At 39.1% G+C, this 14752-nt stretch overlaps 2 protein-coding genes across 15 annotated transcripts in view; one reads left to right on the forward strand and one right to left on the reverse strand.

Annotated features, from left to right (window-relative positions):
* LOC135970766 (uncharacterized) overlaps positions 1-10807 on the reverse strand; it is a 38282-nt gene extending 27475 nt beyond the window's left edge. Inside the window, exons 1-4 of the mRNA XM_074039151.1 lie at positions 10504-10807; positions 10229-10360; positions 8692-10151; positions 5030-5092 (exon numbers count right to left, since the gene is read on the reverse strand). Coding sequence (XP_073895252.1) covers positions 8842-10151; positions 10229-10360; positions 10504-10807 — 1746 coding nt within the window. The 3' untranslated portion in view covers positions 5030-5092; positions 8692-8841. The remainder of the gene's footprint in view (positions 1-5029; positions 5093-8691; positions 10152-10228; positions 10361-10503) is intronic.
* TENM3 (teneurin transmembrane protein 3) overlaps positions 9769-14752 on the forward strand; it is a 2750454-nt gene continuing 2745470 nt past the window's right edge. For all 14 annotated transcript variants that reach the window (XM_065545705.2, XM_045391898.3, XM_065545707.2 and 11 more), the window contains exon 1: positions 9769-10120. The gene's annotated coding sequence lies outside the window, so the exon portion shown is untranslated. The remainder of the gene's footprint in view (positions 10121-14752) is intronic.

The following is a 14752-nucleotide window of genomic DNA, read 5'->3' on the forward strand; positions in this document are numbered from 1 at the left end:
TGTTATCAAAAGCTAATTTTTCACGAGATGAGCATATAAAAATAAGTAAAAACTTCAATTCTTGCACTAACAAGTAGATGAATTTAATAAAAAACTTTTAGGAATATTTTACTTTTCAAATGTTTTTTCTTCACTGTGAACATTAGTTTCAATTAAAATTCTGAAAATATATTATAAAAACACAATAAGTGAAGATTGTGAATTTCTACAATTTTAATATACTTGTTAAAATATCATTCCAATGTAAAGTCCAATGTTCAATGTTTTATATATATATATATACACACACACACACACACATATATATATATATATCCATATTAATGGAAAAATCCTGGACATTCAGATGTAATTAAAATTAGTTGAAGGAATTATGGACTATTTTGTTTCTAATTCACTGAAAGTAAAAATAACAATAGTGATATGAAGGCATTTATTTATTGTGTATGGTAGATATGCTGTTATGAAAAACAGTGAGAGAATATGTATTAAGATTTCTTGCTAAATATTATAATAGTAATAACAGAAAATGAATAAATGAGTCTTTTGTCTTAATGAATCCATTTGATAGACAAACACCTGCATTAAATGCAAAGCACTTTTGTTATTGATATGCTTATCATTTTCTCCTGAATGACCTTGAAGCTTAATGAAATTCACATGAAAGATTTTACTATGCGTGTTTAAAGAAAGCAGTTAAAAAGATTCAGATAGCTTTAAAAAACTGAATTTCATTTTATTTTTAAAAAAATCCTCTGTTCTCATTTATCAAAAAAGTAAACTGCTTCAATTCAAAAGCAGTTTACAAGCAACTTTCATGGTGCATCTTTGTTGTCACATGGCAATGTCCCCTAGATTGACAAGTGGTGCAATGGTCTTTGAGGACTGATTTCTTTTTTTTTTTTTTTTTTTGAGACGGAGTCTTGCTCTGTCACCCAGGCTGGAGTGCAGTGGCCAGATCTCGGCTCACTGCAAGCTCCGCCTCCCGGGTTCACGCCATTCTCCTGCCTCAGCCTCCCAAGTAGCTGGGACTACAGGCACCCGCCACCTCGCCAGGCTAGTTTTTTTTTTGTAATTTTTAGTAGAGACGGGGTTTCACCGTGTTAGCCAGGATGGTCTCGATCTCCTGACCTCGTGATCCGCCCGACTCGGCCTCCCAAAGTGCTGGGATTACAGGCTTGAGCCACCGCGCCCGGCCTGAGGACTGATTTCTAAGGATGTTAAGAGCATGAACTTCATTATTTTTAAATACTTTCTTAAATACATGCTTCAAAACAAAGTCAACCATTGAACCAACTATTTAATAAAGAAGGTCTCAGTGCTGACAATAGGAAACACTACAAAGAACATTAATCTAGCGTCCTGTTTTCTTTTGACAAAAGTAGAGGTACACAGTTGTAGAATCATGTGAAATGCCTGGGCTCTGTTCAGCAAGGTGAATCTACATAAAGTCACTGGTGATTAAGATGAAAGGAATCTTTAGAGTACCATATGCTGACATTTGGAAAATTTAAATGACATGTGTTAAATCTATTAATATTAGAAACTTTCTATGAGCTTTTAGAACATTTACAGACTTCTTGATTTGTGATTTCCCTATATAACATAAAAACATGATTTCTCTGGGTTAGTAAAAGCTTTAGGCACCACAATACACAGAAGATAGGCTTTCACTGACTTTGCAGTTTATCTGCCCCCACCCTCAGCAACTCTCCTGGGGCACCATTTCCAGTTATAATTCTCATCAAGAGATGAGACCATTTTCTTTCTAACAAGAATAATCACATTTATTCAGAAAAGCAAGCTGCAAGTGTAGACCTGAATTTTGCTCTTTATCCTCTCCTGAAAATACAGAAAATGCAAACAAAGAGAATTGTGAACTTACATTAATCAAGTGCTATTTATTGCACAATACAGAACATCTCTAGAATCTTTTTATGTGATTTATCTACTTGTGATACTAGAAGTGTTAGAATCCACAGGACTTCTTATGTTTCATGATGCATAGTGTAGAAAATCCACACAGCATTGCTGTGCTTAGCCAGATTGGAGCCTGAGGCAAAAGACAAAATCAGTAATACTGGTCTATCTATATTTAAAATGTGGATGTTTTGTTCATCACGGTTTTTGAATTAATTCTTGCTTTCAAAAATGTATTGCATTAAAAATAGATAAATTGCATGACATCAAAATAAAAACTTTTGTCCATCAAAGAACACTAATAATAAAGTGAAACAGCAACCATGAAATGGGAGACAATCTTTGAAAATCATATAGCTGATAAAGGGTTAATATCCAGAATATATTTTAAAACTCCTCCATCTCAAAAACAAACAAACAAAAAAACCAAACAACCCAATTAAAATATGGGGTAATAAATTGAATAGACATTTCTCCAAAGAGGATATCCAAATGGCCAATAAGGGCATGAAAGGATGCTCAACAGTACTATTATTAGGGAAATACAAATTAAAATCACAATGAGATGCCACTTCATACCCATTAGAATGGTTAAAATCAAACAGAAAATAACAAAGGACACTGAGAATGTAGAGAAACTGGAACTCTTGTGCCCTGCTAATGGCAAAGTAAAGTGGTGAAGCCGCTATAGAACACAGTAGGGTGCTTCCTCAAAAATTAAACAGAATTACCATACGATTCAGCAACTCCACTTTGAGTTTATACCCAAAAAAACTGAAAGCAGGGACCTGAAAAAATACTTGTACACTCAAGTTCATAGCAGCATTATTCACAATAGCCAATATGTACAATCCATGCAAGTGTCCATCAATGGGTAAATGGATAAACAAAATGTGGTATATACATCCAAGGAAACATTTTTCAGCCTTAGGCAAAAAAAAAAAAAAAAAAAAAGGAAATTCTAATGTATGCTACAGTATGGACGAACCTTGAAGACATTTTGCTACGTGAAAACAAGCTAGTCACAAAATGACAAATACCATATGATTATAGTTATGAGTTTTCTAGGGTAGTTAAATTTATAAATACAGTGGAATAGTGGGTGTTGGGGTCTAGAAGAAGGAATGAATGGGGGCAAATTGTTTAAACTATGCAGAGTTTCAGTTTGGGAAGATGAAAATGTCTAGAGATGGATGGTGGATGTAATAGTTGCACAATAATATGAATTACTTAATGCTACTGAACTGCAGACTTAAAAATGGATAAAATAGTAACATGTATGTGAAGAATATTTTGACACAATTTAGAAAATATTGCACGTAAATATTACCAAACTCAATTATTGGTGCTACCTCTCCTTCAACTCACTTAAAGTTTCTGCCTGAGAGTGCTTTACTAACTTCACCCTTGCCCTGGCCCTGGAAAATTTCCGTGTTTATTTGGCTCATAGATGCTATGATCTGAATGTTTGTGTTCCCCGACCCCCAAATTCATTATGTTGAAACCTAATCCCCAATGCAGAGCCTTGAGATGATTAGGTCATGAGGGCAGAGTCCTCCTAAAAGGGATTAGTGCCATTATAAAAGGGGGCTGAGGGAGCTTGTTTTCTCACTCCACCCTGTCAGGACGAAGTAAAAAGGCACTGTCTAGGAGGAATGGGTCCTCACTGGATACGGAATCTGCTGGTGTCTTGATCTTGGACTTTTCAGCCTCTAAAATAGCAAGAAATAATGTTCTTACACAATCTAGAGCATGTTGTTATAACATCTGTCTGAGTGGACTAAGACAATAGAATACAGCATAAAATAACATGCTATTTTCTTTCTTTCCCCTTCTCCCCACCCTCAAACTACTGTTGTTTGTTCTTTTGTAAGACAGATTAAGATGTACTTCAATTACAAGTTGAGAACCCTGTGTTGGGTTCTGGGTAACAGGGATCCACTTGTAAGATTTCAATTCTTTATTGAGTTTGATTTCTCTATTCACCTCTCCTTCATTGCTTTCAAAATCTTAGTCTTAAAATTATTTTAATAGAAATAAATATTTAAAGTAATTTTCTGAAAGGTTATCTCAAAAGCTCTGAGAAACTTCACCTTTTACAAAGACATTGGTTAGCTCTTGGCATGATTAATGTTAGCATGTTTGATCCCTCTATCAACGAAGGAGAACATTTTGAAATTGGCTTTATTTTTTGCTAAATAAAATAAAATATCAGCACATATAAGGGAGAAATAATGTTTAAAAAAATTTTGATAAATATATTACTTAAAATGCATGTGAAGAACTCCATATCAAAAAGAGAAAATAAAAATTAATGTTTCAAAGTATATAGATCCTTCATTTTATGTTTGAATATTCATGAATTTATCAGTGTGTAAACTGCATTTGAGAGTATAGGACTTTTGCAGTATCCTCGGTGAAAATGATACCCCTAACTCCCTGAATTGTAAAATCAAGGCTATCTCAAATGATTTAAACTTAAGGTTTTCATCCCTGTTTAATGCCAAATTATTCTCAACTATAACATTCACACTAATCCAATTTTTACATGCAGCTATCAAAAAACAAGTTGCAATTTACAGAGCACAAAGTCTCTCTTCTTACTTTGACAGTATCTGCATAGACCATAGATCTTTGAAAAACACCAAGGGTTTTCATAATAATGGTGAAGAAAGAATGAACTTGGGTAAAATTAAGTAGTTTGTCTTTTTTTTACCCTACCATATCCCAATTGTCTAGCATTCCACTGCCCAGAATACGGCCTGCCTGAAATGTATTGATTTTTCTTTCCTATATTCATTTTTACAAGTATGTACTTTTGACAACTACTGTGTGTCAGGCACTGCCCTGAATGCTGAAGATACAGTTAAATAAAAAAAAAAAATAAAAAAAAAATAAAAAAAACCTTCATGGAAATATTCCAGTGCCAGAGAAAATACACCGTTAAACATAATATCTCAGACCTATGGAACTGCAAGTAGTCTGGTATAATCTATTGGAAAACTGTAAGTGTCATGAAAACGAATATGGGGCCCCAGAACCAATCACTGAAGTGTTTGTTATCTTAGCTTATGCCTTTACCTGGAGCTTAGAGATGAATAAGAGTTACCTTAGGTGAATGGTGGAGGAAGTTGGTGCGGTCTAAGCTCAGGGAACAGGATTTGCAAGGATCCTGCATTGGAAGGAAGAAAATAAGAAAAAATCAAATGAGGCCTCTTTGTGGGATAGGAAGGAAGAGATTGGTGACAGTGAAGCTAGAGCACCCAGACACATTGATCTGTAAGAATGACTGTGTTCAAGAGCTCACATCCACGGGCTTAAGGACAGTCACACTTGGCACACAGATTCTATTTGTCTTCACACAGATAAAGGGAAATGGTGCTGTCCCTCTGGCAAATTAACTTTTACATTGCCCAGAATTTCTATAACCTTAAATTCCCTAATAGCTAATCTACTGCCCTTCTTTCTCCCTGACTTGAGATATAACTGAAGAGCCTGTCCAAAGGCTTCCTGTCTTTGTTCCAATGTCCTGAATGTACATATTGAACATGTCAGATATAGGGGAAAAAAAGAAAAGCTGAGAAGGGGGTGGTGATGAAGGGTATATGGGGAAGAGGAACCTTTATCTTCAACTCTAACAAGCAAATTAAACGTAGGAGAGTTAGAAAATCTATGTTCTATCAAGTGCAAATATGTATCAAAAATGAGTATATTATGTAAGTAAGTTTTTTTAGATTAGCCATAATGATAAATGCTGAAGAATTTGGAGAAGCAAGAGATGAAACATGTTACAGATCAAGAACGCCTTTTTTGTTTTTTTTGTTTGTTTCTGAGATGGAGTCTTGCTCTGTCGCCCAGGCTGGAGTGCAGTGGCGTGATTTCGGCTCACTGCAACCTCTGCTTCCTCGGTTCATGCCATTCTCCTGCCTCAGCCTCCTGAGTAACTGGGACTACAAGCGCTGGCCACCAGGCCTGGCTAATTTTTTATATTTTTAGTAGACATGGGGTTTCACCGTGTTAGCCAGAATGGTCTCGATCTCCTGACCTTGAGATCCACTCGCCTAGGCTTCCCAAAGTGCTGAGATTACAGGCTTGAGCCATTGTGCCCGGCCAAGAACACCTTTTTAAGTGATTTTTTTTTTTGGTAGTCATTTTCTAACATGCAAATGGTTTAGTATCAACCCTAGGTATTCAAAATTGCAACGCTTACATATATTTTTACCAGCAGGGACAAATAATAAAGATTTTTTTTTTTTTTAATGAGCTTCAGTTTCCATATGTGTAACCTAGATGATTACACACGGCAGTGCCTTTGGTTAGATGTTGATAATATGTCTGCACACACATACATATGTACACGCACACACAAATAAATAGATCACGGGTTGCAAATTACCAGTAGGGACTCTGGACAAGATGGAGTTATGTGACTTGCCAATGCGCATTCATAAATTTTAAAAAATTGAACTAAAATTGTTGTACCATATAAATTCATGACTCAGTGTACCTCTTATGAAAAAGTGGGAAAAGTGAAGTTCTTGATTGTGGAAGCGAGAATTATTGGTTTGGTTTCACTCTCTTGTATGATGTAGTTCTATCACTGGTAACACAAGCAACTCAAACATTTAGGCAAATTTTCACAAATCAGGATATTAAGCAGGGTTTAAGAGGGATTTTCTGATGACTGTTGATGTTCTCGGCCAGAAATTAAGGGATTCTCATACTTTTCTTTCTCTCCATGTTTCTCGTCTTCTTATCATGCCCCTTCTCTACCACCACTGCAGCTTCCTTCCCTTACAGTCACAACTTTCATCCCTCTGTCCCCTTTAGAACCTTTCTATGTCCTTTTATTTTCTATCCCTTTAGTAAGAGATTAAATAATATTTTTAAATAAACTTAATTCAATGCAGTTATACATTTTTATATTCTACATAAAGATAGTAGTTTTTTGGTATTTATAACAATAACCTCTGAAAACATTATCCTTTACTATCTATGTTTAATATCATTTTCCTTCTGATTTAGTGACCTTTAACAAAGTAATAGGCTATCCACCCTCCTTATGTATTCATAATTTTAATTCAACCAACACATATTTTTAAATTTCTATGAATCAGGCCTTAGGCTGTGGGTACAAACATAAACACAATCATTGAAACAGATGATGTTTACATACAATATTCACTTCTTTACTGTGATGATGAAATCTATTCCTGGTTTCATCTTTTCTCCATCTAATATCTGTGACAATGATGTTTGCTGCATCTAGAGTCAATATCATTCCCAGCATCAAATGTGTGTTTCTCTAGTAAGAGTGAATACAGCTATCATAATATGGATTGCAAAATTCAGTGAACACTGCTACCTCTGGACACTGGAGAAGAGAAGCATATTGGGTGCAACTGTGTGGGGAAATGGGGAGGAGGGACAAGGAGAACAGTTGCATTCTCTCAGAGAAAATTAGAAAAAGTATACCATTTTAAGAGTTGTTCAAACTACGGTGATGGGGTGAGGAATACGTGTGTGTGTGTGTGTGTATATATGTATGTATATATGTGTTAGATACATACATATATGTGTGCGTGTATATTTACGTGTATATGTGTTAGATACATATGTATATGTGTATATGTATGTATATATGTGTGTTAGATACATATGTGTATATGTGTGCATGTATATGTGTGTTAGATACATATGTATATATGTGTGTGTGCGTGTGTGTGTGTATATACAGAAAAAGTTGTATGTAAAACACAATCGAAGCTATCAATATCAGATAGGCATTTCCCTATGTTAGAGGCTGGCTACTTCCGGAGCAGTGGACAATAATTCTGGAGAAATACATGTGCTTCCAAAGCTCTGGCTTTAAAAGTGCACGTGGTTCTTTCAGATTTTGAGTGAAACTCTTACTACCTCACTGGCATAGATGTCATCAGAGACGGGCACATCTTCATGTCCGCCACTCAGCTGACTAGTAAGGCACTTTACTGCCTTTTGAAGATTATCTCTAGATTCCTCCATTCAATAAGGGTCTTAAATTGAATTATGAGTGGCCGTTTTTCTCAGTGATAAGCCGGTGTTTCATGAGTACGGGAGTACTAAAGGTCCAGAAACGGGCATTTCCTGTTTCCCTTCTTTGAAAATGGCAAATGCACATGATTATGCTGGGGCAAGAGAACTAGAACATGCTGAAAAGATAAACATTTTTTTTCCACCTTCTCCCATTTTCTGACCTCACCTGTTCCCCGTCTGACCTCTGGGGGGCTTACTCGGGATGTCAAGGAAAATGTAAAGTATGTAAAACCGGCTCTTTAAGTAGTATGTGTACCCTTAACAGTGAATTTCTGAGAAAAGATGGAGAAGACTGAGGAATGCATATCTAATGAATACATTTCAGGGAAATTGGAAGGTTTGGATAGAAAGGAAAGCACAGTTTACATACATATGCATACTGTGACGGATCAGGGCAAGCACTCCAGTGTCACCATGTTCTTGTATCTGAACACCTTGTACAATGCAGTCCAAGGCTGTGAGGACTTCGGAGGGCAAAATGCTGAGGAAACCAACCTGCCTCCAAATCCAATGCGTGAGATTTACATTGCAGCCTTTGCGATGCTGCTTAGTTAACTGGCTGTGTGTATTTAGGGAGATCTATTGTAGAATTACTTCCTTTTAATTTTCCCCCTTTTGTGACTGAAATCATAAATTCCTAAAAATAAATAAACAGCAAACCAAAGGAAAAAATAAAAAAAGCCAAAACAGGTTTACCTAACGGGAAGCCTGGAAGGGCTGGCGTTGGAGAAGCCGCTCGGAAGCGGGGCAGGCAGCAGCGCGCTGCCGACCGGTCTTCGGGTCTCTGCCCCGGGCTCTTTTCGGCAGGGCCTTTGGGTGACTGGGGTGGGGGAGGGCGGCCGGCTTTCAGGTCGCGTCTCCCGCAGGTTTGGGAGCCCGGTAGGCCGTTACTGAAAGGCGGTGGCAGCAGCGGTCAATTGCCCTTTCAGAGCTCATTTTGGGGGCGAATGGTAGCAGCAGAGCCACTGCCGCCCTGGCTCTTGTAGGTGGGTCTGGAGTGTCACGTAGGCACCCCAACTCGCGCCGGGGGCCGTGGTCCGCAGACTCCCACTTCATTGCCCGGGAGGGCTGAGCCCGCCTCGCCCGCCGGTGGCTGCACCTTTCCAGAGAGTCGGGGCAGCGGCGGCTGGAGAGCGGAGGCAGCCTAACCGCGTAGCGCTGAAACCACCATTCACAAATGCAAACCCCTGGCTTCCGTGGATAAACCGTGGCGGCGCGCGTCCGAGCGTCCCCGAGGGGCTGTGGGGAGCCCCGGGGACAGCAGGAAAGGAAGCGGGGTGGCGGTGGCAAGGAGGCACTGAGCGTTCTCGCCCGACCGGCGGAAGAGGCAGCCGGGTCCGGGCGCGCCGAGCCAGCCGCCCCTCGCGCAGTTCCTCGGCCGCGGCGCGGGGTTCGCCCAGCTTCTCTGGGTGCCCCCGGCACAGCACAGCGCGGCAGGCGGCAGTGTCCTCCCCTCGCCTCCCCACATTCCCTCACCTCAGCCAAGGCGGCAGCCCCGGCGTCCCCGCCCGCCCGGCCCCTCGTCCCCGCCCGGAGCGCCCCCGCCCGGAGCGCCCCCACCCGGTGCGCCCCCGCCGGGTCCCGCCGCGCAGCCCCGCCACGCTGCAGCTGGAGCGACCGCCACGGCCAGTCCCGCAGACCGGGGAGGAGGAGGAGGAGGGGAAGCCGGGGAGGGAGGAGCAGAGAGGAGGGTTGGAGCCGGGAGGAGGAAATAAATAAATAAAACAATAACCTCCGCGCCAATAAGAGCGAGGGAGAGAGCAAGACGCGACCAGAAAGCCACCGGGGCCCGCTCGCGCGCCTCTGAGAGGCTGTCCGCGCGCGCGCGTGTGTGCGTGAGTGTGGATTTGCCGGGACTGGAGCTGGAAAGTTCAAACTAAACGTGTTGCTCTCGCCGGGTGCCGAGGCCGCGGCGGAGGCTGCCCAACTTCCCCGGGCCAAGTGAGTGGCGTTGCCCAGCGCCTTTGGCGAGGCGGCGGCCGCTCGGCCCTGCGCCCGGGCGAGGCGGCGGCGACGGCGGCTCCGCTCGCCCCGGGAGGGAGCCCGCGGCCAGGGCTGGACGCTCGCCCCGCCACCTCCACCGACTCTCTCTCTCCTCAGCCTCTGCGCCTGGCACCGCAGCAAGGTACGTGGCGCTTCCCGGCGCGGCTTTTCCCCTAGCACACCCCGCGCGGATTTTTGGCTGCCTAGATTTTTCCCCTTCCCAGAGTGGTCATCATTTGTCAAACTTTACCTCCACCTCGCACATGCCGGCGGCCGCTGCAGCCGCTCTCCGTGGCAGCGTGGGCTCCGCTCGCTGGTGGGAACCGAGTCGGGGGTGGGGTGGGGTGGGGGGGCAGGATCTGCTGGCAGCGGTGGTTCCCATCTGGATTAAGATCGTATTTCGGAATAACTCGCAGGTCTTACCTTCCGGGGGTGTCCTTCTTTATGACGTTCCCTGTGGTGCTGGTAATGGTTTTCCTTGCTCCTTCTGCACGGAAGGACGTACAAGTTTACAAGAGACGGTACATGAAAAGCAGGTGAAGTTTGCGGCCACTTGACTCCAAGAGAGGAGTAACCCTTTCTTTGCAGTAGCAGCTATGGTTTTGAAGCAGCGGTGGCGCCGGCAGCGGCAGCGGTGACAGCGATGACAGCGGTGACAGCGGCCTGGCCGGTGGCGGCAGCTGCACGTTGTCCCGTCTGTGACTGGGAGAAGGAGGAAAAGTGGGGCTGCCTCGTCGGAGAGCGCAACTCGGGAGCTGCCTGCAAAGACGCTGCGGGGGAAAATGCTAAGGGCTCCCTGATCCTTGGTAAATCGTGTTTGGAGAGGCATGATTTCCTTTTGTGATATTTATGTGCTTAATAACAGGCATGCTTAAAAATCTCTTTAAAACTTTTATGCATACGATTTCCATTTCTAGATTAGGTGAACGACTCTAAAACCTCTCAGATCAATGCCAAAATCAGTTAAGATCGGAGCCGTGTGCAAACCTGCAATGAATTGCCCAGTGCCTTGTTGTTTGTAATGTATCACCTACTGGGAAACGTATCCTCCGTGCCGTACTATTTTAGTAATGGTTATAGGTTCATTATTATTATTTTTTCTTACAGTGAAGTAGGAAGTTTTTAGTGAAACAAAAATTTACAAGTCATAGTAAGTTTTCAAGCAACGTGCTTGAGCCTTTTGAGGCCACCTGCTGAATTAGTTCATGTTACTTTTCAGAGGTTAGCACTTTGGTGCAGGAGATGTAGACATATCCAGCAGATGGAGCAGTGGAAAACTATATGAGAACCTGCATAACACTCATTTATCTCGATGTAATCACAATGAGGCCAAATAAATGTGTATGGAGCTCACTTTAGGGGAGACACTGGTTTTACTGTCATATTTGGAAAAAATTTTGTGTCATCTGAAATATGATTGGATTATATCTGTGGAAACTTCAATTCTTTAAGCTTTTTTTATTCATTAAGCATTTGAAAATAGTTTTTGTGCATATTAGAGTATGATTCATTCATGTCAGAAATGTCAACTGGTCCTTTGGTTAAATATTGTGGTGACTCACAAAGCCATGAAAAACAATGCATTCTGCCATAATAAAAGTCTAATTATTGTGTTATAGTTTAAAAAACTATAAAAACTTGCATTTGAAAGTAAGCAAACATCATTTTGAATACTTGTTAGTATCCTGAATGCACCTGAATTTGTGTTTTGCAAAGTTAAGACAGCTAAATATACTTATTTCTTCAAATAATTTACTGCAGCTTAAATTTAAGGAAAAAAAGCTAATACAACTTTTTGGTCATTCTTGTGAATTGATATTTCTTCTTCAAAATTTCATGAAATTTACATCTGGTGTGATCTGGTCACATTCACTTTGCCTTTAGAAACAGAGGCAAAATTCTTCAAAAGTCACTTTTAAAAATTCTTACATTGATATATTATGGTAACAATAATAACATGATGAGAGAATCTGCCTTCCTCTAAAATTTTTAAAACTTTGCAATCAGTCATTCATCTGAAAAAATAGCTTTAAAGTGGACAGAGACAAATGGGCTGCCCATTTCACAGACAGAAGGGCAAAGACATAGGCTTGTGTATTGTTGCACTGTTTCAGGAAAGAACTGCTTCTTGAATCTAATCTGTTCATCTCCCATCTCTTGCTTCTTTCATTGTGTTTTATCATAGATTTTACCGTGGCAGAGAACTGAGCTTAACTAGTCTGAAAAAAATCCTATTAGGTCTTACTTTAATGTCATTATTTAGCAATTTAAAAGTTACAGCCATACAGCAAACATTTTAAGGAATTTAGAGAGAGACATGATGCATTGAAAAATGTAGCACTAGCAATCATTTGAATTCAACATGCTTTACACTGAGGGCACATGTTTATAAAATATATGTGACTGTTTTCTAAATCTTCAGATAACGTCTGTAGCAAAGTACTTACTTTTGCATTGTGAAACTATATTTCTTTCACATTCGCATAATATCCAAGAAGGCATGGAACTGCCAGTGTTATAAATTAGTATAACTACCTTTCTGAAGGAACTAATTTTATCCCGCCTGTTGCCACACAGATTAAGTGATTATAGATTTTTCTAAATTTATTCCATTCTAAATGTATGCCCCTTTACACAGGCAAGAACAAAAGGGTTTCAGTGTAAGATGATGAAAGTTTTATGCCATTTTTAAATGTTTAAAAATATGAAAACCAGACATTTACTATTTTATCATCCCTATTAAATGTGTTAAATTCCTCCACTGTAACTCTTATTGACAGTTTAAAAATCAGCTAAAGCAATGTTAATGTGGTAAAATAGGTTAGAAGTAGTCATTGCTCGTGTGATATATATCTTCAGAGAAAACTGGGTGCCTTGTAACTTTTTCTGTAAACTCAATATAAATGAAATGTTGATAAGATTGACATAATTTTGACATAACTTTGACGTATATATTTCTACATGTTTTGAGACTTGAAAAATATAATCACTAAATACTCTTTGTACAATACTGAGCTTCTTCAGTTAAGTTTATTGGACTGATACAATCATGTAATACGCTACTGAAGTTGAGTTCAAGTTTATGGAGGGAAATATTGTATACATAGATATATATGTATATACATACACACAAGGGTAATCAGTTTTCACTGGGAATCTTGGTAATGGGAGTGGCAATGTGCATACTGAAGAATTTTGGAAAATAGTCTAATCATCAACTTTAAATTCTCATTTTAAAAATGTAATCAAAAATAGATACCTGTTAAATAGAGGATCTGTATTTAACCTAAGCCTCATGATAATAGTTGAAGCTTGGCATTCACCAAGGGTTTGCACTTGTTATTACAGTAATTTTAATGCACTTTCTGCATTATTTGTATTTTCATTCCATCTCCTTAGGACGTTGTTCTAATAGAGCTATAATATAGCTCTATTAGGTAGTTTTCTTCCAGCACCATGAAATATAGCCACTGGGTTTAGACTTAAATATAAAACCGCAATTACATTTGCACCAACCTAATATTTCAACTGAATTAAGCTTTTGAAACTCATATAGAGGGATTGAGAGATTATGCAGAAGCAGAGATTTGTTTTTTTCTCCATTAAGTTATCTTCTAGGAGTTAACATGGGTTTATCAGTCAGTGAAGATCAAGCAAAAGATGAAACCTTTTATTCTTTAGTTTCTGTCTTGTCACCTGCCTGTTTGGTTTCTCTTATAGTGTAAAGTATGACTGAGCATGACTTTCACTTATAATTTATAAAAAAGGGATATATATTTGAAACTTGGGTGTTTTATTGGGAGGCACCATTTGTTTTTAATAAGAAGAAAAAGTTTTTAGCACTATATATAAGGAAAAAATCATACTATACTATAAAAAATTTATTCTAGATGAGTAAAAGAGTGAAAAATGTATCTTGGGATATAAATTTTAGCAGAAATTATGAGGATGCAAGATTTATCCCAAATAATATTTCCAACTTTGAGTATTACTGTAATTTAATTTTTATATGTTAATGCTGTATTGGATACAAACACCTTTACCTTTAACTCTCTTTAATTACCACTTCTTTGTATAAAAGTCTACAAAGAATATAGCTTAATTATATATGTATAATATGATTGTTTTATGGCATATGGTATCTGATACATATCTCATGAAACATATTTTTAACATGAGTACAGTTTTGCTCATACAATATTCAGGGATAGATTTTATTTCACTGAACATCCCGAATTTCTTTTGAAGCCCCAGAGTCCTCAAATAATTTTCTGTATGTTACTGTATAGGACAGTTCTGCTATGTAGCTTTAGAGATATTTGGTCATAGAAATATAATTGCATAAGCTGCCCTACTATTCACCTAATTACCATGAAACTTGTGATAACCTCTAAATATAATATGTTATATAAACTGTTTATGTTGTTACCAAGGGATTAAAACCATGGGACAAGACAAATATAGTCATTCTTTATAGTGGTCAAAAACTATCTTTCATGTTTTAAAGGGCCTATGTTTAGAACTTACTATGGGAAAATGTGGATGGATCAAAAGTGGATATCAAGTGAATGAAAAATTATTTACGAGAATCACACTTACTAATTATTATAATAAGCGTACCTTTCTAATTATTGTTTTCCAAAGGTAGGAGATTGGAGAGGCATAATTAAAGGTACCTAATATTATTAGAATAAGACAGTTGTCTAACTAGTATTTTCATTCTGATAGGAATATGTTTCATGATTTTGATTATTTCACAGCACCCCTAACACAT

This window comes from Macaca fascicularis, chromosome 5 (assembly GCF_037993035.2).
Source record: "Macaca fascicularis isolate 582-1 chromosome 5, T2T-MFA8v1.1".
Lineage (NCBI taxonomy): Eukaryota > Metazoa > Chordata > Mammalia > Primates > Cercopithecidae > Macaca > Macaca fascicularis.